General features: G+C 40.5%; 2 protein-coding genes across 11 annotated transcripts in view; both read left to right on the forward strand.

Annotated features, from left to right (window-relative positions):
• Positions 1-8,412, forward strand: part of LOC129181118 (methyl-CpG-binding domain protein 5-like) — a 40,571-nt gene extending 32,159 nt beyond the window's left edge. For all 4 annotated transcript variants that reach the window (XM_054775831.1, XM_054775837.1, XM_054775847.1 and 1 more), the window contains 3 exons: positions 21-94; positions 162-237; positions 308-8,412. In XM_054775831.1, the coding sequence (XP_054631806.1) occupies positions 21-94; positions 162-237; positions 308-370 (213 nt within the window). In that variant the 3' untranslated portion in view covers positions 371-8,412. The remainder of the gene's footprint in view (positions 1-20; positions 95-161; positions 238-307) is intronic.
• Positions 8,413-8,733: 321 nt separating this feature from the next.
• On the forward strand, positions 8,734-23,527 carry orc4 (origin recognition complex, subunit 4). 7 transcript variants are annotated; one of them, XM_054775897.1, is made up of 15 exons: positions 11,454-11,639; positions 11,991-12,020; positions 14,863-14,929; positions 15,171-15,247; positions 15,315-15,405; positions 15,496-15,571; positions 15,649-15,734; positions 17,061-17,109; positions 18,612-18,763; positions 18,863-19,036; positions 19,127-19,213; positions 22,264-22,372; positions 22,437-22,532; positions 22,620-22,687; positions 22,755-23,527. In XM_054775897.1, the coding sequence occupies exons 3-15, from the start codon at positions 14,873-14,875 to the stop codon at positions 22,935-22,937; spliced, it is 1,305 nt and encodes a 434-aa protein (XP_054631872.1). In that variant the 5' UTR covers positions 11,454-11,639; positions 11,991-12,020; positions 14,863-14,872; the 3' UTR covers positions 22,938-23,527. The 7 variants fall into 7 exon arrangements, with proteins under 7 accessions (XP_054631897.1, XP_054631872.1, XP_054631891.1 ...); XM_054775916.1 differs by lacking the exon at positions 11,991-12,020 and adding an exon at positions 14,657-14,765; XM_054775906.1 differs by lacking the exon at positions 11,454-11,639 and adding an exon at positions 14,657-14,788 and having other exon boundaries at positions 11,960-12,020.
• Positions 23,528-23,907: the final 380 nt, after the last annotated feature.

The following is a 23,907-nucleotide window of genomic DNA, read 5'->3' on the forward strand; positions in this document are numbered from 1 at the left end:
CTTCACTTGTGTCTTTACAGATGGAGCCGGAAAAGCTAAAAACTTTAACACATGACTTGGAGGCACTTGACCGAGTTGCCAAAAGAGGCTTAAAGTAAGTAAGACACATAACAAGGTGACACAACGTTGGCGCTGATCGTATATAAATGTTTGTCTGCCAGGCCGGGGAAACTGAATAATCACTTGGAAGCTGCTATCCACGAGGCCATGAGCGAGCTGGACAAGATGTCGGCCACTGTGAGTCCAATGGCTGCCCATCAAATGCCGCCTTTGCTGCACCCACGCTCATGCTCTCCTCTGCCACCAGATCCCGTCAAGAGAGCGGACGACGAAGGCGCCGAAGCCCAAGAGGCGGAAGATCTCCAGATAACAATGAATGTGTCGTCGTCCTCAAAGCCTCCGGAGGTGCCTCGCTGCCGTCTGAGCTATCCTAGGTGCTACGCATGGACGCCGCGTGTTCCCTCGCCCACTCCATGACGTCATTGAGGTGCTGGAACTTCCAATCACCGACACGGTTTTAACTGTAGAAGAGTGAACAAATTGAGAGAACCATCAAAAAAAGTTGCAATTTATCTACAGCTCGCTGAACTATTTTTTTCTAGTATAAGATAGTAAAAGACAAAAAAAAACCTGAGCATTACCTTACATATTTAAGAAAAATAGACAGTCCAAATATTTCTGATACATTTTCATGATGTAAATAGGGTAAACCTGAAATGTCAGATTATTAAGAAATGTATGTAAATATTGTAAAATGTAATGTACAAGCGTACTTAATGCACATTTTATTTTTTGTTGTACAAAAACAAAGCGGAAGTGTACCGACGTCTCGCTTTCTATTCAGACGTACACTCGCATAGGACCGCGCGCGCGTGTGATTAAATACTAAAAAAAAACAGCTTTTTATATGACACGGCAGTCAGGCGGGTGCTTTGAGTTGTTTTGTTTTTTGTTTTTTTTTGTACACGTTGTGTCATGCCAGAAAGTGTTCACGGAAAACAAAGACAGAATGAACTTTACCAGCAGATGGTGTTGATATTGTTGGAGGCTCCGTCCCACTGCAGCATTTAACCCTTCTGTCTGAGAAACTTGCGCTTTTTAAAAATTGTATTTGGTTTTTCAGCTGTTGACGTTTACTGAGATGCTTGGAGAGCGATTGCCGGTTTTCATATGGTACGGGTTTTTTGTGGGGTGGTTTTTGCCCTTTTCACCATTTCTCCAGTGGAAACTTGTCACTTTGTCGAGTTTCATGGCTGTTGGGCAGGCTAGTCCAAAATAATAATATTCCAAGGTGATAGTATTTTTGCCGAACTGAAGCTTTGTCAAGCATAAAAATGGCTAAATGACGTCAAATACAAATATAAGGCATTCAGAAGACACATTCAAAGACATTGTGATGATACAGTATGCAGTAGGGATGCTCCGATCAGGTTTTTATGCTGCCAATACTGATCATCCCTGAGTCAATACCGATACCAATCACATCATTTTTTTAAATAAAGTATCAAATTTATTAATGGGTATTTCAGGGGTCACCAATGTTTTTTCTTGTGAGAGCTACTTTTACAAAATGAAAATGGCCAACATTTTATTTTATAACAAAGCGAATATGCTTGTTTTAACAGAACATTAACAAAATGCTGGTATGCACAACTCATTTTGTATTTCTGAATGCATTTCTTTCTAGTGTTCTCACATTATTAACTGAAAACCTGAATAAAAAGCAGGCTTGCAGGTGCCTCATGTGATCGTGGGGTCCCTGGTGCCCGCGGGCACCATGTAGGTTGGTGATCCCTGGGCTATATGATATGAAAGGGGAAATATAAAACCTAGACAAAAACATATTTGACTTACTTTTTCAAAATCACTTGTGAAACTTAGAGGATTGGGCGCCTTCTTTAACGAGACTTTGGATATGAGAGCACACAGGTTGATGGCGCTCCAGCAGGACCCCCAGGGAGTCGGCAAACCCGGTGTCCTCCATCGCAGACAACGACCGGCCATCCAGTCCGGCGAATTAAACCCGAACCTCCGACTGCCACCCGCAAACGGGCGCGTGTCCAGTGTTTTGGCTAATTAGCCGCCGCCTGACCAATGATCACATCGCGAGCCTCAAAAACTCACGACACCCTGCCAAGTGTATGTCCCCCCCAAAATGCCGCACCAAACTAAGGCTTTTTGACGTGCCACCCCGGCGAGCTATTTTTTGTGTCATGTTTTTCCGAGCGCAAAATTGATATCACACTCACAACGACAAGAAGTCCCACACAGCAGACATACTTGTTTTGGCTTTGTGAAGGGAAAGTGGACTGTCGCTATAGGCTGGATGCTGCAATGGGGGTGGAGGTGATTGACGTTATAAAGCCAGTATCGGCTTATGCTGATACCGTGCTTTTTCACGGAAATTGGCCGATTGATCGGAGCACCCCTAATATGTTTTACACTGGTCACTAGGTGTCAGTAATGTTATTCTAATGCTGGATGAGACACACAATCACCAGACTTGATCGGCGAAACAACAGGCTTTTATTGCAGATTTGAATGATCTCACAACAGGCACAATAATCCCTAACACGGGCTACTGTAAGGTCAGCAAAAACTCAACACTGAACCCCTGACGTCACTTCCTGTCCAACACCGCACCACATTAACAGCAACACACATGAGTACGAGTCTTATTTATGTCTTAAATGTCTTATTTTCTCTATATTGGTTAATGAGTGTAAAGGTGACTATAAGGGTGTCTACAGGGCTCTAATGTTAAAAACCGTAATTTTGCTTATCATGGTTGGTCATTTAACCCAGAAGTGTCCAAAGTGCAGGAGTAATTTTACAAGAATAGAGATAAAATATTACTTGAAAAATCTAACAAGAAAAAGTTGTAATTTTACGAGAATAAGTTTGTAATATTATGAGGAGAAATAATATAATGTTAGTAGCATAAAGTTGAAATATTAAAGCAAAAGTTACTGTATGAAAAACAAATGAAACAATGAATAAAGTTGTAATTTTTGGAAAATTAGGTTTGGGGAAAAGTTACGTACATAGTTAATGTTACGATAAAGTAAAAATATTATGGGAGTAAAGTCATAATTACGAGAAGAAAATTTGCAAGAAGAAAATTGAAATAGTAGGAAAATTAACAAAACAGCAGAAATGGGAAAAACAGCTGCAATTTTACAAAAATAAACTTGTAATATGAGGAAAAATTATGTCATTTTAGTAGCAGAGTTGAAGTATTCAAGAAAAAAAAATGATATATTTTAAATTTATGAGAAACAAGCAGAACAAAATAAAGCTGTCATTTTTGACAAATTTGGTTGGGGAAAAAGTTATAATATGGAAATAAAGTCCAAATATTACTGGAATAAAGTCCTAATTCTGAGAGGAAAATGGTTTATTTAAGAGGAAAGTTATAGGGGGGGGGGAAGAGCAAAGCACAAAGTTGATATTAATAATTGATTTTTTCACCAACATCACAAAGCTGAGATGTTTTTTTTCTTGAACTCTATAACAAAGCGCACCTCGCACGACGCCGCCCTATAGTCCATTAATCTGAAGCTTGTTGTTTCGATTGAGTCATTGGTTAGGCAACAGACCTGGGATGTCCAAACTTTTTTATTTAGTGAGGGCCACATAGTGGGAAAAATAAAGAAAAATTTAAGTATGCAACTTTGCCACTTTGATATTTTGTGAAGAGATGCTAAAAAAATTATGTACAGTGGTTTGAAAAGGTGTTTGTCCCCATCCTGATTTCACCTTTTTTTGTATTGTTTGTCACACTTAAATGTTTCAGATCATCAAACAAATTTAAATATTAGTCAGTGACAACACAACTGAACACAAAATGCACAAAAGACCCCACAACAACATCCAAAAACCTGCAGGCCTCACTGGCCTCAGTAAAGGTCAGTGTTCATGACTCTACCATTAGAAAGACACTGGGAAAAAACGGCCTGCATGGCAGAGTTCCAAGACGAAAACCACTGCTGAACAAAAAGAACATTAAGGCGTGTCTCCATTTTGCCAGACAACATCTTGATGATCTCCAAGATCTTTGGGAAAATACTCTGTGGTCTGACTTTTTGGAAGGTGTGTGTCCCATGACATCTGGTGTAAAGGTAATGCTGCATTTCAGAAAAAGAACATCACACCAACAGTAAAATATGGTGGTGGTAGTGTGATGGTCTGGGGCTGTTTTGCTGCTTCAGGACCTGGAAGACTTGTTGTGATAAATGGAACCATGAATTCTGCTGTCTACCAAAAAATCCTGAATGAGAATGTCTGGTCATCTGTTTGTGACCTCAAGCTGACACCAACTTGGGTTCTAGAACAGGACAATGATCCAAAACACACCAGCAAGTCCACCTCTGAATGGCTGAAGAAAAACAAAATGAAGACTTTGGAGTGGCCTAGTCAAAGTCCTGACCTTAGTGAAGACTCATTAGCACGTTGCTGTGCTGTAAATTAATGTGCTATGACTCTCATAGATTTTTCATACTGGGCGCTACAGTTTGAGAGCACATGAGACACATCGGTTTGGCTCTGGATTCTGGAAGAATGACAATAAATTGGTCCGTCCTTTCACTTTTAAATGTTTGGATTTCTCGATCAACCCCTTACTTTTGAGCAAGCCATGGTTGTCATTCGAAGTTTAGTGGCATAGAAGATGGATAGATGATTCTCTGCAAGTAAACAAATTATTTCATTGGCCTATTTTGAGTGACGTCACCACGTTTGCTGTCACGGTAATAACTGAAGTAATTACGCCCGCAAACTGCCACTGCTATCGGTCCGCGAGCATGATTATATGTTATTATATTTCCCATTCACTTGAATTGGTCACGGATCCGTAAAGGGCCATCACTAGATCTGGATGTGGATCGAGGTACACCATTTGGTGATGGCTGCTCTATTGTGATTACTTTATTGCATGTAGGTGACCTTGGGTGTTTTGAAAGGTGCCAACAAATAAAATGTATTATTATTGTTATTATTATTTTACCTGAATCCTATTGAGATGCTGTGGCATGACCTTAAAAAGGTGCTTCATGCTGGAAAACCCTCTAGTGTGGCTGAATTACAACAATTCTGCAAAGATGAGTGGGCCAAAATTCCTCCACAGCGCTGTAAGAGACTCATTGCAAGTTATCACAAACGCTTGATTGCAGTTGTTGCTGCTAAGGGTGGCCCAACCAGTTATTAGATTTAGGGGGCAATCACTTTTTCACACAGGGCCATGTAGGTTTGGATTATTTTCTCCCTTAATAATAATAGGTTTCATTTAAAAAGAGCATTTTGTGTTCAGTTATTTTGTCTTTGACGAATATTTAAAATTATTTTATGATCTGAAACATTTAATTGTGACAAACATGCAATTAAAAAAAGAAATCAGGAAGGGGGCAAACACTTTTTCACACCACTGTATTTCAAGAAAAAAAAAAAACCATCTCGGCTTTGTCATATAGGAGAAAAAGTGTTAGTACAAACTTGACTTTTTAAAATAACGTTTTGGATTTTTTTTTTTTTTTTAACTCTATGCTACTAAAATGACATTATTTTTCCTCATAATGCAAGTGTATTGTAAAATTGCAAATGTTTTCCTCGTTCCAGCATTACTTTTTACTCTTAATTGACTTTATTGTTGTGAAATAACTTCTTATTTTCCTATTTTTGCTGCTGTTTTTTTCTTTTTTCCTTTTCTTGTTAAGTTACAACCTAATTTCCCAAAAATTACACCTTTTATTTGTTGTTTTGTTTTTCTCATAATATTGCAACTTTTTTTTTTGTCTCTTTTCTAAAATATTTCAACTTTATGCTACTAAAATTAGGTTATTTTTTCCTCATAACATTACAAGTTTGTTCTTCTAAAGCCTTGGCTTTTTTTCTCTTAATATTTTTACTTTATTCTCCTAAAATAACAGCTGTTTTTTTTTTTTATTTCTGCTGTTTTTTTCCCAACAATTTCAATTTTCTTCTTGTATTTACAACTGCATTTGCTAAATATTTAGACTTTATTCTCGTAACATACCTTTTTCCACAACTTAAGTTTCCAAAGATTACACCCCTATTTGTTTTGTTTTTCTCTTTTTATGACATTTTTCTTTTAAAATGCCATCTTTTTTGCTAGTAAAATTACATTTTTACTCGTATTATTCCAAAAGTAATCTCATAAAATCGTCACCTGATTGACCCGATTTTACAAAACATACACCTTTTTGTTTTGTTTTTCTCATATTATGACATTTTTCTTTTAATATTTAATGTTTATGCTACTAAAATTTTGTAGTTATTTTTCCAACTAATATTATGAGTTTATTCTCATAAAATCAGCTATTGATTTTTTTTCTCATATTACAACTGTTCAAAACAGCTTTAATATTTCACCTTTTTCTGCTAAAATGACATTATTTTTCCTCATATTATGATGGTATTCTTGTAAAATTACAACTTTTTACTCAATAATTGAATTTATTCTAGTAAAATGACTTATTTTTTTTTGCCATTTTTGGTGGGGGTTTTTTTTCTTTCTTTTTCTTGTTATATTTTGGAATGTTCGGGCTGCAAATGGCCCCTGGGCCACACTTTGGACACCCCTGCCCAAGTTGCACCAAATCAATATGGAGCAAATACAGTTAGTGGTTTGGCCTGCAGTGTGTCAGAAAAGAAGCAAAAATGTCCATCACTGTTTTCCAAAGTCAAAGCTGATGTGTGTGAATGTCTTGTTTTGCCTAAAACACAAAGAGAATAGGACTCCTTTTGTAGATGTCTAAGGAAATTTTTAAAAATATTGACACCGGAGAGGCTGAAATCAAAAGATATTTACATTTTTAAATGTGATAATAATTGTTGATTAATTGGATAAATTGTTTGGATTCATTGAACGAACAATAAGAGAGGTTAGTTGCAGCCTGACTGTTCTGTCCAGCATCCATGGCCAAAAAAATTTGTATTTGCCTGCGTATGACGCCGTACGGAGTAAATATTTCAACAAAGGTTGGTGAAAGGGTTAATGGTTAAACGGCCGAGTGGGACGGAGCCTTCCATCATCATCACATGGCCTAGAATTGTCATCATTGTAATTTTGTTTTTGTTTGGATTCCACACACTCTTTTGACGAACTCCAGCCCAAAAAGCGTTGCGGGTTTTGTGTGGATTGTTCCGTCTTGGTGAAACTTTTTGTCATTTGAATGTCATCACGTCCCCTCCCCCATCACGAGCGTCTCGACTGCGTATTCACGTCATGTTACAAGATCTTCTGTTTTTTTTGTGTGCTTGTTGTAAATTATTTCTGTACAGTTCTTCATATTTATTTGAAGCTTTACAAATATGCTAGATGGCAATAACACTACCGAGAGTTAAGAACTCGAGCCTTATATATGTATATGTATGTTTTGTTTGAACAGAAGACCCCTTATTCATTGGCAAGGTCATATTCCCCTTTTTATTTAAGAGCTTAGAAAACACTTTTGACAGCGAAGCGACTTGTTTTTCTTCCACAATGTCTTATTTATGGAAAACGCTCAAAGGAGAAAGAAGGCGGAGGTTGCCTACGTTGGTAATAAACGTTCCACACTATTCACGGCTTGTGCCGGAATCACTACAGGATGAAACCAGTGCAATAAAATGACGAGTGGGGATCAACAGCCCACCTCCAGCAAAGCCCCCCCATCTTGCTGCTTCGGATGCCGGCGAGAACCATGCTGCCACTTCTACACGTTCACCGCCGTACCTTTGCTGGTACTCCCTGAAACCTCACACGAGTTGACCTTTCCCGTGCGTGTCGTCGATGCTTCCGTGCCGACGAGATGCTCGTGTCCCTTGTTGAACAAATCTGCGCTTGCTTTCAGCAATTGTACTGTACGAGACATCCTGTGCAACTTGAAGATATTTGGTAGCGAAAATGTAGGTCAAGCTAAAGCAAAAGCTAAGGGTCCTCAAAGTGTAATCAGTGGCGAGGAAAGCATCAGCTGTTTGTCAACACAAAGCTCTTGGGGTAAAGTTCATTCTGCCTCCTGTGTGTTTGTGTGGTGACTTGGTGTGTGTGTGTGTGTGTTGATCTCTACTCTTTTTTTTTTTTTTTTTTTGTCCTCTTCCAACCTCTCTCATTGTCAGTATTTTATTTTTCCAACACGTGAGTATATATTTCCTCACTAATATATACTAAACAGAAAAGAATTGTGTGAAGTATGAAGACGTGCACTTGATTGCTCCTCCTCCTTTCTGCATTCATGTGAGCTATATATATAGTTTGTTGGAGTCCATTATTTTGATATTTTTGGGACTTTTTTATGGTTTGATGTAAGCAGCATTTTTGTAAATATTGTGAGACATTACAGGTCATGCAGTGGTGTAACATTTTCGAGCAATGTTGCACAGATGTTTTAAGATATTAAAACCTGGTCACTCTTACTTGAACAAGCTGCTTGTTTCTTTCTTGTGGTGTGCGTTTCTAAAAGGTATGCAAGGGGGGAAAGCCAGGAAGCATCCGATGGTGCACACCGCCCTCTAATGGCGAACAGTGGAAATTATTTTTTAATGAGGTGTACATTTTATTGTGAAGTCCTGACTTGACTGGCCACAGGATGTATTATATCGATATTGCCCGAGTGTTGCCGAGCGGACCGGAAGCTGTGCTAAATCCGGCAGAACCGAAAAGGAATTTATTTGTGAAACGTGAAATTATTAAAACGGGAGGGCGTCCGGAAGAACAGCGAAAAATACGATAGATTTCCTGTGAAAACTGGACTGCTGACTGGTATGTGCGTAGCCTGCTGTAGTTAGTGCAACTGTGTTATTTTACTGACCTGTCTTTTATTTTGAAGTCCCGACTTTACTGGCTACAGGATGTATTACGCCGATATTATCCGAGTGTTTAAACATTTATAAATGCGCTGTAGCTGAGGACATCCGGAGTTGGAGGAGTGGAATCTCTGCCAGACAACGACAGTCGCTTGGGTGGCAATCTTTGTTTCTTTGGGCAAATGGAAAGCATCCTGCTTCTCATTGACCAGAATCGCCATTGCAAGCTGCAGGTGGATCATCAGCAGTTTAAGAATGCATTCTCTGCCGGTGTTAAGAACTGTACATTTTTTTAAGATTTTGCCCATCAACCACAATCCTTATGTGAGACATGAGCGTGCATGTCCTTTTCTTTTCTGTACTTCCCAAAGGTATGAAAAGAGACAGCTATTTACTGCACGTGATGGGATCCACCTATGCCGCCTACAAATCCCGCTATCAAAACATAACTGTGGTTCATCACACCTGAATTCAATTTCTCTAGCCACACCTGTTCTCATTCAAGAAATCACTTAAATAGGACCTGCCTGACAAAGTGAAGTAGACCGAGAGATCCTCAAAAGCTAGACATCATGCCGATATCTAAATAAATTCAGGAATAAATGAGAAAGAAAATAACAGAGCTATCAGTGTGGAAAAGGTTATAAAGACATTTCTAAATCTTTGGGACCCCAGCGAACCACAGTGAGAGCCATTATCTACAAATGGCAAAAACATGGAGCAGTGGTGAACCTTCCCAGGAGTGGCAGACCAATCAAAATGACCCCAAGAGCGCAGCCACGACTCATCCAAGAGGTCACAAAAGACCCCACAACAAGACCCCCCAAAGAACTGCCGCTCGCCTGCTCGGGGGATACTTCACCTTTGTTGATGGCTTGTATTTAATTACCGAATAAGTGCATGACGCAAGAAACACTTAAATGTGCACTCGCTTATTCGCTAAATATAGCGTCAATGTCGCTAAATTGTCAGTACGGGTCTCTTCTATGTATGAGGTGTGTTATGAAACAAAACCAAAAGTTGGCGATGAGCCAAACGCAAGGTGCATCAATAGAATCTCTCAGTAATTAAGGGTGCAGAAAAGTCCGAACATCTACGTGGGTTGATCTGACAAAACTTTAAGTAAAGTTGATGAAATGTAGAATTACTACAGCCTGGACATCAACAAGTAGTAAGCAGCTGTTTAACTCCGATGGAAAAAAGCAGCCACACGTCACTCGCTGATGCTGAGGTTGTGAACACCAAGGTAGGTTGGATTTGCAAGGTGTGCATACAGCACTTATTGTGCGCTTCCAATAATGCCACTTCCATATTACTGTATTGTCATTCATAGTAGCTCACAGTCTCGATTGGCTTCTGGCTGCCCTGTTCTCATGATACAGCTTTTCGCCAAACGACAAATCTCTTCACGTTTTACACTCAATATTAAATAATAATAATTAAAGAATATTATTTTTTAAAAGCACTAATATGAGAAACAAACAAAAGAAAAAGTTGTCATTTTTGGGTAATTAGGTTGGTGGAACCGTCTAAATATGGGAATAAAGTCCTAATTTTACAGAAAGAAAATTTACGAAGATTATTTAAGAAGAAAGTTGAAATATTTGGATAAATAAATAAATATATATATATATATATATATATATATATATATATATATATATATATATATATATACACTAGGTCCCCAACTTACGAACATCCGACTAGCGAACATTTGCGGATACAAACACAAGCCAACTGGTCTATATTTTATTTTATTTTGCCTTGTAGTTGCTCAATCACTATTTATACTCCTACTGTACTGACCAACAGTTACAGGCAGACTGGGGGGAGGAGAAGTGAAGAAAAGCTACATAGCTTTATGATACAACCCGGACAGAGCTTGTGATTAAAGTTTATGAAGAGTTAATAGGCCTGCTTAATTCTACACCACCCACAGAACGCTACCTCTTTTAGAAGAGTCTAACCACGACGACCATTTGTCCTTTTTTTCAATATCTCCTCCTCCACGACGTATGCTCGACCACTCCTCTTCAAAGGTACAGTAAATAACATTACGTATTATATCATTTTTATTGTTTTTTTCATTAATTATCCTCGTTTAATATTACTATTGCATCCAAACTCATATTTACATACATACACATATACTGTATATGTATACACGTACATTTAGTACCTATATCATTAAGTAATATTACCTTTTCCCCTACTTAAGAACAATCCGACATAAGAACGGTCGTCTGGAACCAATTGTGTTCGTAAGTTGGGGACCTAGTGTATATATATATATATATCTTTACAATATAATATCTTTATAATATATTTAAAAAAACGGCAAAATGTGGGAAAAAAAAGCAAAGATCGAAGTTCGTACTAACAATACGCATTTTCATCTAGATCGCAAAGCTGAGATGCAGTTTTTTTTTGTTAAATCAGTGACTTACATCCTTTCAGTTTTCAGTATGTGACCCTCGCTGGAAAAAGTTTAGCCACCCCTGCACGAGGCCATCAGTATGTCGGTTGAGTCGCTCAACATGCTGCCTGCAATGATGTTTAAGATCCAGCAGGTGCCAGTATTGAGCAATACATTGGCAGTATACTACGGCAGATACAGTTTGGGTCATGTGACGCGACGCAACGTAGCACCAGGCCTCGTCTAGTCATCACTAGTTGCTATTGGTAAAAAAATAAATAAATAGTTGCTATTGGTTGGATTAAAAAGGCCGGGGACGCTAGCAAGGGCCCGAGTTTATATGTTGTTACAAAAGAACCTTCGAGGACAGGTACAAACGCACGGCGCCTGAAGCAGGACTCTGTAATTATCCATACAGGTATACGCAGCAGCGTCACAAACTTTAATACACATTGAATACACATTGTTTACGTTCGTTATCAAATACAAAACACCCGCACCCACTTCTTTCATAGCATTAAACGCTTTCTCCCCCCTCGTGGACAACTTTTTTTTAAGGCTTTCAGTTGCGTTCTCGCCATGTTCCTTCGCCATTAAAAATAATGAAAGCAAAAGAACGTTTGCTGACAACGCCATCGAATGGACGCTTTTTAAAGTACAAGCGGCGCTAACAGAGTCCAACCAATCAGCGACGACAACAGCGGAAATGCCCTTAAAAAAGACGGAAGTTGTAATTTTACACGTACGTCCTTTTCCCGCCGAGGTTTAGACTGCGAGTCCACCGAGTCGCTGCATTTAGGTATGTTTTGTGTACAGTAGTTGTCCAGTGACTTTGGGTGTAATAACATGAACGTGGTGTGTTAATGTAGGTACAATAGTATTAACATTACTGTTTCTTTGTATGACATACTGTAGCTTAACAGCAATGACTTCCTGTTTGAAGCAGAAGAGCTACTTTTATGGATGTTGTTGCTATAGCTGCAAGTTAAGGCAAATCATTAAAAAAAAACGTATTAAGTGTTTTGAACAGTTCTTTCAGTTGTCGAGACAAACATTAAATTATGAAAAGCAATTTGTCGTTTCCTTACAGACCCCACTTGACGTTGATCTGCGAATAACCGACTGTATTCAGTTGTACATTTCTGCACTTTGCACTTTGTGGCCGTAATGTACTTAGCATTTTGAGTGCATAAGTGCGTTCACACCGAGACGTACGGCGAAATGCAGTGAGCCTTCAGTACCCGGATGTTGCACTCCATAAATCAGGGGTGTCCAAACTTTGCCAAGCGAGAGCCACATACTGAAAAATGAAAGGATGCAAGGGCCACTTGGATATTTTGTAGTAAGAAGTTATATACCGCGTATTTCACGAAAAAACTGCATGTCAGCTTTGTGATACAAGTGAAAAAGTATTAGTATCAACTTTGCTCTTTTCCCCCCCATTTTTGCTTCTTTTTTTTTTTTAATTCAAAAATATTTTCAAGATTCAAGAGTTTTATTGTCATATGCACAGTAAAACAGGTAGTTATACTATGCAATGAAATTCTTTTTTTGTTCATTCTCCCCAAAAAAGAAAGAAAGAAAACACAAGAAAATGAATAAGAACAGAAGAAACATCAATACCAATAAATTAAGCAACAACAACCGAAGAGACATTAATACAAATAAATAATACAAATAAATAAATGAAGTGCTATGAGTGTGTGCGTGTGTTGCGTGCGGTGTGTGTGAGTGCTTCGTTGAGAAGCCTGATGGCCTGTGGGTAAAAGCTGTTCGCCAGCCTTGTGGTCCTGGACTTCAAACTCCTGTAGCGTCTGCCTGACGGTAGGAGTGTGAATAATGAGTGTTGTGGATGTGTGCTGTCCTTGATGAGGTTGTGTGTTCTTCGCAGGGCTCTAGTTTTATAAATGTCCTGCAGTGAGGGGAGGGCTGCCCCAACAATGTTCTGTGAGGTCTTGATCACCCGCTGCAGTGCCTTCCTATCTCGTGTTGTACAGTTACCATACCAAACCGTGATGGAGGCTGTAGGGACACTTTCGATAGTGCATCTGTAGAAGCAACTCAGGATTGTGGTGGGCATGCCAAATTTCCTCAGTCTTCTCAGGAAGTACAGTCTCCTTTGGGACTTCTTCATAATTTGTTGGGTGTTGTGAGACCAGGTGAGGTCCTCGCTGATGTGTGTGCCAAGGAACTTGAAGGTTTTCACCCTCTCCACCTCAGTCTCATCAATAAACAGGGGTCTATGCAGCTCCTTTTCCCTTGTTCTTGGGTCAATGATCATCTCTTTAGTCTTATCTGTATTGAGAAGGAGATTGTTATCACGACACCAAGCTATGAGGTCCGCCACCTTTCTTCTGTATGATGTTTCAACACCACCAGTGATCAGTCCGATGACTGTAGTGTCATCCGCAAATTTAATGATGCTGGTGTTGTTCTGGGAGGCCACGCAATCGTAGGTGAAGAGCGTGTAGAGGAGTGGACTCAGCACACACCCCTGTGGGGTCCCAGTGCTCACAATTCTTGAGCTGGATGTGCGATTGTGGACTCTGACTGACTGGGGCCTGCCTGTGAGAAAGTTAAACACCCAGTTACAGAGGGAGGGAGACAGGCCAAGTGTGAGGAGCTTATCTGTGACTTTGTGGGGGCAGACTGTATTAAAAGCAGAGCTATAGTCTATAAATAGCATTCTGACATATGTGTCCTGGCCCTGTAGGTGAGAAAGGGCTGTGTGGATGGCAGTGTTGACTGCATCATCCGTGGACCGGTTCTAGCGATATGCAAACTGTAGAGGGTCCACAGTAGCCAGGATGCTCTTTTTGATGTGGGTCATGACTATCCTTTCAAACTACTTCATTACAATAGGAGTGAGTGCTATAGGGCGACAGTCATTCAAGCAGGTCACGTTGCTCTTCTTCTGGAGAGGTGAGTCCTGTGTGCTCCCCAAGTCCAGCCACCCTCTCTGCTCATCAGTAATTTGGGTGTCAAAGCGGGCGTAGAACTCGTATTTCAACTTCTTCGTAGATTTTTTGCTCAATATTAAGACTTTATTCCCCTAATATTGTAACTTTATAATATTCCCATTCCCATAATATTACAACCTGACGTAACTTTATTTCTTTTTGTTTGTTTCTCAAAATATTGCGGCTTTAAAAATATAGATATTTTAACTCTGTTATTTACATTACTTTACCTCATAATATTATGAGTTTTTTTCTTAATATTTTACTGTATTCTTTTAACATTACTGCTGATTTTTCAATTTTTGCAGTTTTTTTGTTTAAAAAAAAAAAAAAAAAAGCCACGGGCTCTAAATAGCCCCTGGGCCGCACTTTGTACATACCTGGATTATGTTGTTGCGCATTTATAGGAAATGACAATTGCAATATTTATCTTGCTATATTTTAACTTTGCCTTCTTTTTAATTGTGAATTGCAGCTACTGAAGTTAGTCCCTCCCCGTGTGGGACGGGTGAGGCTCCATCGTTGCACACTCACCATTTGGGGCGTACTGACTGAGTGCAACATCCGGGTGTATTGCCGTACTTGTCAGTGCAAACGCGCTCAAAATGTAAAGTGTAAGTGTGAAAATTGCGAGACAGCCTTTCTTCTAACGCGCATCCCCCCCCCCCCCTCCCCCCGCAGTCACGTGACCATGAGCAAACGCAGGACCAATGATGCTCCAATGCCAATTGGGGAATGCATCACACAGGTTTGTTGACTTTGTCGAGGATGCATGCTCATTTGTAGCGTTTGCACTGTACCGTAGAGCCCTGCTTTTACCTGTATTATGACCTATTTATAAGTTACGGTGAGTAAGATGTGTCTTCTGTGGGAAAATCTGCCTAATTTGTGAGAAAACAGTAAAAATAAAAATGGTTTTAATGACCAAAACTGTGTGAATTTGCGGTGTTCTATTGCATTAGTGTATCTGAACATGTATGTTTTTACAGCTTCAGAAGTGTCTGAGGGAACGACTTTGCCGTCAGCAACCCCCCAGCAGGCTGGAGGCGTCGGAGGCCCAACACAAGTGGGTTCCTCTCTGAAGCCTTGTGCTTTTCCACTGCATCTCTCCGCATTGAACGTTGTCCTTCCAGACACCTGCTGGAGTTGCTGAAACGGACCGCTGTCCACGGGGAAAGTAACTCTGTGCTGATCGTCGGTCCCAGGGGAACGGGGAAAACCGCGGTGAGATTCCTCCACCAGATGTTCTGCTGTCATCTCAGTATGGTGCAGTAACACATCCACTGGTGGGGCGGGCGGGTCTTTTGTCTCCAGCTCCTCAAGTGTGTGCTCAGAGAGCTGCTGCAGGAAAAGGAAGTGCAGAAGAACCTCTTACACGTCCATCTCAGTGGTGTGTGTGAGCTGTTTCCTCACGGCAGACTAGTTCTTGTGTGCAACCAAACACGTCTGTGGTCTTGTTTGATGCAGGTTTGTTGCAGACTGACGACCGAATAGCCCTGAAAGAAATAACGAGACAACTCAACCTGGAAAATGTCGTTGGGGACAAAGTGTTTGTGAGTGTCTAGATGGGAGCCCATGTTCCTAATTCATCCTTATTAGAAGATGCATTGATACTCTTCCTTTATTACAGTAATACTCTAACGTAACATACCCAAAAGCCATACTTGAGTAAAAGCAAACATATCTTACAGGGAAAAAAGTGAAACATTTGTCAGAAATGGACTTAAGTCTTAAAGTAGGTGATATCTATTGTACTCAAGTATAACTAAACATGTAGTTAGGTATGTAAATAAAATTACTTGTAAAACTGCCAAGTACAACTTTTTAATTTAGCCTGAGGTCACACTTCAAATACAAAATGAAAAGAAAGTGCGCCAGCCTATTTGGAACACAGCAGAAAAAGTTTCATTTCAGTCTGTGAAGCCAACTAATCAACAAAATAACTCATTAAAAAAAAAAAAAGTAATGTCGTCAAAGCCGTTTGCTTTAGAGTATTTTGTCAATGCTGTGTAGCATGTGAACACGTAAATGCTACAACCCAGGCCGTCAGTTCTTGTTTATATTGGCGGCCTCACTCAAGCAACCAGTCACAGCCCTCCTTCTTGTTCTTTGGATTGATTGGCTCGCGGCATCTTAGTACTCCTTGCTGTCATTGGCTGCGGAAATTAAACGAACAGTAACGAGTGGCATATCCGTTTCCTTTTTCATATACGGATATCAAAGCCGCAAAGCCGGGCTGACAGAAATTAATTATTAAAGACTTTAGTAGAGTATTTATACTTTGTTTCTATACAACACTGGCAATAACATCAAACACAAAGGGCTCTCTTTAGTTGAGTAAATTGTACCCTCTGCTGGTCGATGCAAAGAACTACAATCTACGAAACCTTCATTCCTACATATTAAGGCTTGGGCCTTATCAGATACTAAGTATAATCACAATAAACACAAGACAAACATAAAAAAAGATACAAATATTATCCACAGACGTTATCTGTAAACGACATATTAAACACAACAATATAAGACCATCTAATAAATATCAATAAAATGATTCCGTTTTATTCTATAAAATTGTTTGAGCAAAATAACGCAAGAAAAGTAAAAACTACGATTGGCTCTCATTCAAATCCTTTGCTTTTTGCCTCCCAACGCCCTCTTGTGTCTAAGGATAACACTCCACCCACATATATTTGTGAAAATAAACGGAAGAGACCTGAAAAATATCAATCCCATAAGGCTTGTATCGATGATATCAACATTTGCATCCGTTGTTACACATGCAATTTCTCACCCATATAAAACTCAATAACTAGAACACACGAGTAGTTATAAAGATTTGATGTTTAAATGCTTAAATGTTGCTTGATTGGTTTCAGGGGAGCTTTGCAGAGAACTTGGCTTTCCTGCTGGAGGCACTGAAGAAAGGTCAGGTGACGACACAACCATGCTGCACATCCACTACAGTCAAACCTCGCTTTTCAAACAACCCGGTTTTTGTATGATTCGTTTTTTGACGAAAATATAGTCCTGGTTCCACGCAATGTTCGTGTGCCCTCGTCTAGTTCTGCATCCGTAGCGTATAGAAATGCATTTTGCACGTGTTCACATGAATATGATAACCTAATAAGTCCTAAACGTCATCATTTAATAGCTTGGAGTGTAAACCCGTATTGGCACTACACATTGAAGCATAAAACATTTACTAAATGCCAAAATACACTCATATAGCATTATTTAGCGTAAATATTGTACTCATGGATCCGGGACCAAAAATGCCTCATTTATGGGTGTCTGGAAAGGATTCATTGGATTTACATGATTTCTTATGGGGAAAAAATTGATCCAGTTTTCATATGATTTGGTTCTGGATGGAGCTTTTGGAACAAATTAATAATGAAAATTGCAGTACCACTGTGTTGTGGTAGAAATTGCTTTGCTTTTTGTATGTTTCGGTTTTCGTCAGACCTTTTGGAATAGATTTCCATTGAAAACCTAGATACCACTGTATTTCCTATGGGGGGGGAAACTGTTTTTCTTTTAGTTTTTTGTACATTTTGTCTGAGTTTTTTTTTGTTTGTTTTTTTTTTTGGAAGAAATTAAAGTTTTCATACGGTTTGGTTTTGGTCTGACCTTTTGGAATGAATTACTAACAAAAACCGACATGCCACTTTATTTCCAATGAGAAAAATCGCTTCAATTCTTCTACATTTCGGGTTTGTCAGATCTTTTGGAAGAAATCAAGAAAACCAAGAAGCCACAGTATTACCTATGAAAAATAATATCAGTTTTTGTGCGATTTTCATCTGATCTTTCAGAAGGAATTATTCATGAGAACCTAAGGATCGCTGTATTTCTTATGTGGAAAAATGGCTTCGGATTTCATCAAACCTTTTGGAAGGAATTACAGTGTTCCCTCGCTACAACACGGTTCACTTTACGCGGCCTCGCTAGTACATTTTTTTTTTTTTTTGTGCGCAATTTTTCTACAGTGTAGCATGTATTTTATTTATTTTTTTTAACAGCGGATGAATCATTGTGTTCTGCGTCCTGTTTCGCTAAGGGAGAACACGCATTGTCTTTGCGTCCCAATTGGCTAAAGGACTCTAGACTATCAATCAATCAATCTCCTCCATGCCATGTGTCTGTACTGTCATATCAAAAATGCAAAAAAAAACTACTTCTACTACACGGATTTCACTTAACACCGGTATTTTTTGGAACCTAGCCCCTGCGTTAAACGAGGGAACGCTGTACTCACAAAAACCAAGATACCACTGTATTTCCTATGGAAAAATAGTTCCGTGTTTGTACGGTTCGGCGTTCATCTGATCTTTTACAACGAATTACTAACACAAACAGAGTGTGTAGCAGTGTGTATCTGTGCTGTGTTTACCGTTGTTGCGTGTCTGACACGTGCATGCACGCAGGTGATCGCAGCAGAACTCGCCCAGTCTTGTTTGTCCTGGATGAGTTTGACCTGTTCGCCCACCACAAGAACCAGACGTTGCTCTACAACCTGCTGGACGTGTCCCAGTCAGCACAGGCTCCAGTGGCTGTGGTAGGCCTCACCTGCAGACTGGTGAGTTGTGTGTGTGTGTGTGTGTGTGTGTGTGTGTGTGTGTGTGGAACCACGCCACCTGTGTTCTTTTATTTATGCATCTGTGTGTGGGGGTCACAGGACGTCTTGGAGCTTCTGGAAAAGCGGGTGAAGTCGCGTTTTTCCCATCGTCAGATCCACCTGCTCAGCAGCCTGAGCTTCACTCAGTACCTGGACCGAGTCCGATCCCAGCTCAGCCTGTCGGACGGCTTCCCCGACAGGAAGTTTGCCGAAGACTGGAACGCCAGCGTCCAGGTAAGAACGGACACAGACATCGGTGCAACGTCGCGGAGCATTTTGGAAACCTTTGTGAGTGTTTGTTGGTGTTTTTTTGCGTGTGTGCAGAATCTTTGTGAAGACAAATCGGTGGAGGAGGTTTTACGGAGACACTTTCACTCCAGTAAAGACTTCCGCTCTTTGCACGTGTTGCTGGTGAGAGAATTCGCCTCACACGCTCCTGCCTTTAAATCCTACAAAAACGAGATGTCGACCAAGCTCACCCTACTTGGACTGACTTCATAATGCATACATTCTTCACACTGCGGCTTACACCTACTGTATTTTCAGAGAAAAATGTCAATAATTCTTTGATCAAAAATATGCAAAGTTGGAGTGTGCGGGGATCCACTCTACTGTATGCTTGTGATTGTTTCTTAATGTGTGAAACTCAGTTTATAATGTGTTTCATGAGGCATATATGGTTTAGAGCAGGGATCTCCAGCCACCCGACTGCAGCCTTTCAGAGGCAATGATTTAAAGACAAATATTATAAATATAGTAATATTAAATAAAATATTTTATATATATACACACACTGCTCAAAAAAATTAAAGGAACACTTCGAAAACCCATCAGATCTAAACTGGGGGAAAAATGATCTTGAATATCTTTCCTGATAATAAGTGGGTGATGTATTAGTAACAAAATGATGCCACATCATTTGATAGAAATGAAAATGATCACCCTATAGAGGGGGGAAATCAGACACCCCAAAAATGAACGTGAAAAAATGATGCAGCACACTGGTCCATTTTGCCAAATTGTCATTGTAGCAACTCAAAATGATTCTCAGTAGTTTGTGTGGCCCCCACGTGCTTGTACGCATGCCTGACAACGTCGGGGCATGCTCCCCTGGACAGGGCCATAGAAGGTCCTTCAACCCTCAGCAGGATCGGTATCTGTTCCTTTGTGCAAGGAGGAACAGGATGAGCACTGCCAGAGCCCTACAAAATGACCTCCAGCAGGCCACTGGTGTGAATGTTTCTGACCAAACAATCAGAAACAGGCTCCATGAGGGTGGCCTGAGGGCCCGACGTCCTGTAGTGGGCCCTGTGCTCACTGCCCAGCACCGTAGAGCTCGATTGGCATTTGCCATAGACCACCAGAATTGGCAACTACACCACTGGTGCCCTGTGCTCTTCCCTGATGAGAGCAAGTTCAACCTGAGCACATGCGACAGACGTGAAAGGGTCTGGAGATGCCGTGGAGAACGTTATGCTGCCTGCAACATCATTCAGCATGACCGGTTTGGTGGTGGGTCAGTGATGGTCTGGGGAGGCATATCCCTGGAAGGACGCACAGACCTCTACAGGTTAGATAATGGCACCCTGACTGCTATTAGGTATCGGGATGAAATCCTTGGACCCATTGTCAGAACCTACGCTGGTGCAGTGGGACCTGGGTTCCTCCTGGTCCCCGACAATGCCCGACCTCATGTGGCTAGTGTATGCAGGTAGTTCCTGGAGGATGAAGGAATTGATACCATTGACTGGCCCCCACGTTCACCTGACCTAAACCCAATAGAACACCTCTGGGACATTATGTTTAGGTCCATCCGGCACCGCCAGGTTGCTCCTCAGACTGTCCAGGAGCTCATTGATGCCCTGGTCCAGATCTGGGAGGAGATCCCCCAGGACACCATCCGTAGTCTCATTAGGAGCATGCCTCGACGTTGTCAGGCATGCGTACAAGCACGTGGGGGCCACACAAACTACTGAGAATCATTTTGAGTTGCTACAATGATTTTAGTGGGCCCTGTGGGCCCTTTATGGGCTGCACGGTGGTCTAGTGGTTAGCACGTTGGCCAACACAGTAACAGCTTGGAGATCGGGAAGACCTGGGTTCAATTCTCCCCAGGGAGAATCGAACGAGAATGGGACTCTGTGTGGAGTTTGCATGTTCTCCCCGTGTGCACGTGGGTTTTCTCCGGGTACTCCGGCTTCCTCCCACATTCCAAAAACATGCAGGTGAGGTTAATTGGAGACTCTAAATTGTCCATAGGTATGAATGTGAGTGTGAATGGTTGCTTGTCTATATGTGCCCTGCCATTGGCTGGCGACCAGTCCAGGGTGTACCCCGCCTGTCGCCCGAAGTCAGCTGGGATAGGCTCCAGCATGCCCTCGCGACCCTAATGAGGAAGAAGCGGTATAGAAAATGGATGGATGGACAATGATTTTAGCAAAATGGACCAGTCTGCTGCATCATTTTTTCACTTTGATTTTTGGGGTGTCTTTGATTTCCCCCCTCGATAGGGTGATCATTTTCATTTCTATCATTTTGTTACTAATACATCACCCACTTATTATCAGGAAAGATATTAAGATCATTTTTCCCCCAGTTAAGAGCTGATGTGTTTTTGAAGTGTTCCTCTAATTTTTTTGAGCAGTATGTGTATATGTGTGTGTGTGTGTGTGTGTGTGTATATATATATATATCACCTAAATATTTATTTAAATATGTTTAAAAAATAGTTTTGTAATATTATAATATAGGATAATATCAATTAATACATTGTGCAGCCTCAATTTTGTGGCTGAATATGGTCTATTAGTCCAAAAATAAGCATATTTAAGCAAATTGTTCGTATTTATTATTTTTGGGCCTAAATTAAACATATTCAAGCATGCATAAAGTGACTAAATGAAGCAAAATACAAATATCAGGCATTCAGACGACACATTGCAATATGTAGTATTGTACACTGGTGTCTAGGTGCCAGTAATGTTACATTGATGAGGCAATAGCCACCGCAGGAAGTGCTGTCCAGACCCTGGAAATAAGGAACAACAAGGCTCTTTCCCAATGCTAATGTGTGAATCTATAATATGTCTTGTTTTCTCTTATGATGTCTCCTATAGTGGGTAATAGGAGTGTAAAGGTGACTATAAGGCTGTTAGCTCATGTCTAGAGGGCTCTGATAATGTTATAAACCATATTTAGAAGGTCGTAAACAGGTTTTCGATGCTCAAACTACTAAAATATTGCATTTATAAATAAGGAACCCTGCTTGTCGGAACTTCAGTCGGGTCTGGAATCAATTAACTGTGATAAACGAGGGATTACTGCATGTCACATTGAATGTAACACTTTTATACAAATGCATCATTCATTGTGGACAGGAAGTTGCACAAAAAATGGGCAAACATACGTACAAAAACGACCTCACTGAATCGGATGGTTCAAGCTTATTGGTTTCCTTCCAGATGTTGTGTGTCAGTCGCGTCTCTGTCGTCAATCCCACCATCAAACCCGCAGACGTGCTGGAAGCCAGCAGGCTGTGTTTCAGCGACGCCAAGTCCAACATACTCCATGGTAACACGCTCAACAGAACCTTGACTGGCACGGAGCAAGAACCTTGACGTTGCCTTTCCTTCAGGTCTTTCCATCTTGGAGCTGTGCCTGGTCATTGCCATGAAACATCTCAACGACGTCTACGAAGGAGAGCCCTTCAACCTCCAGATGGTCCACAACGGTACCTGTGATGAACGCACCAACAGATCAACCTCTTCTTCTTCTTTTTTTTAAAATTATTTTTTAAAAAGCCAAACATCTTTTGTAGAGTTTAAGAAGTTCCTGCAGAGAAAGTCCAACTCCGTGTACAACTTTGAGCAAGCGGTTATCATGAAGGTCGGTGCACACGCTCATGGCTTGTGACGCAGAAGCATCCTCATCTACAGCTCATTCTTTCCCGCAGGCCTTCGAGCGTCTGCAGCAGCTGGAGCTGATCCGACCGGTAGATGGCTCCTCGGCAAGAACGCAGAGGGAATACCAGCTGATGAGACTGGCGCTGGACCACAGTCAGATCATGGAGGCCCTCCAGAAGTACCCACAATGCCCCACGGACATCAAGCAGTGGGGTATGTCCGTGTTTGGATAGGATTCAAAACCCAAAAAACTCACAGGCACGGAGAACTTGTCAACTCCACAGTGAAGTCCGAAAGTAAGTGTTTTTGCAAGTCTCAAGTCGTAGGATTGAAATTTTCGAGTCCTTACGAGTCATAAGCACTGTTTGGTTCACCACATAAAATGCAAATTAAAAGTTTGCGGTTCCACTCATGATTTTTCCAAAATATGACTAAATCATGCTGTTTTGTTGTGGTTGAATACGGCCTGTTATTGGTACATTTCATTCGTTTTATCAGATGTTTTACATGAATATCCATATGAGCATAGGACTGTTGACTTCTATAAAATCATGTTTCTCAATATTGCTGATTATAAGTGCGGTAGTTTATGCAATAGTCCATAATGTTGTGTGGATGTGTGTGCGTTCCCTATAAATGCACATGTTCTTTGAACATGAGGTACCAACAAACTTGTGTTGTATGGTTACTTACGCTTAAAGCATAGATGTACTGAACATGCCAGACTGTTCTACGTTCCGTTTCTACTTGAACATTTGGCGACCTCTAGTGGTCAACTAGGGTCACAACACATTTCATGTAGGTTGTACGCGACATCCTATTAAACGGTGACATTTATGATGTATGATGGTATCCATGTGAGCGTGCTTTTTAACAACATGCAGCAGCACATTCAAACAATGACATTTATATAAGAGCACTGATAAATTAGCTACCTTTTATGGTTGTATTTTTCGTTTTTAAATTGTTAAAAACACCATTTTCGCATATTTTATATGATTTTGTCATTTTTTTTAAGGTTTTAGTTTTGCAATATTGTAAATAATACAGCTATACCTCAATATTAGTCATTTTAAAGTAAATCAGTGGTATCACTTATCACGACTCAAAACAGCTGGGTTTTTTGTACACGCATGCGCAGGATAGACAAGGGCGCACAGGCTTTTATCGCAGGTTTCAACACAACAGGCACAATAATCCCTA

The sequence above is a fragment of the Dunckerocampus dactyliophorus genome, chromosome 1 (genome assembly GCF_027744805.1).
Source record: "Dunckerocampus dactyliophorus isolate RoL2022-P2 chromosome 1, RoL_Ddac_1.1, whole genome shotgun sequence".
Lineage (NCBI taxonomy): Eukaryota > Metazoa > Chordata > Actinopteri > Syngnathiformes > Syngnathidae > Dunckerocampus > Dunckerocampus dactyliophorus.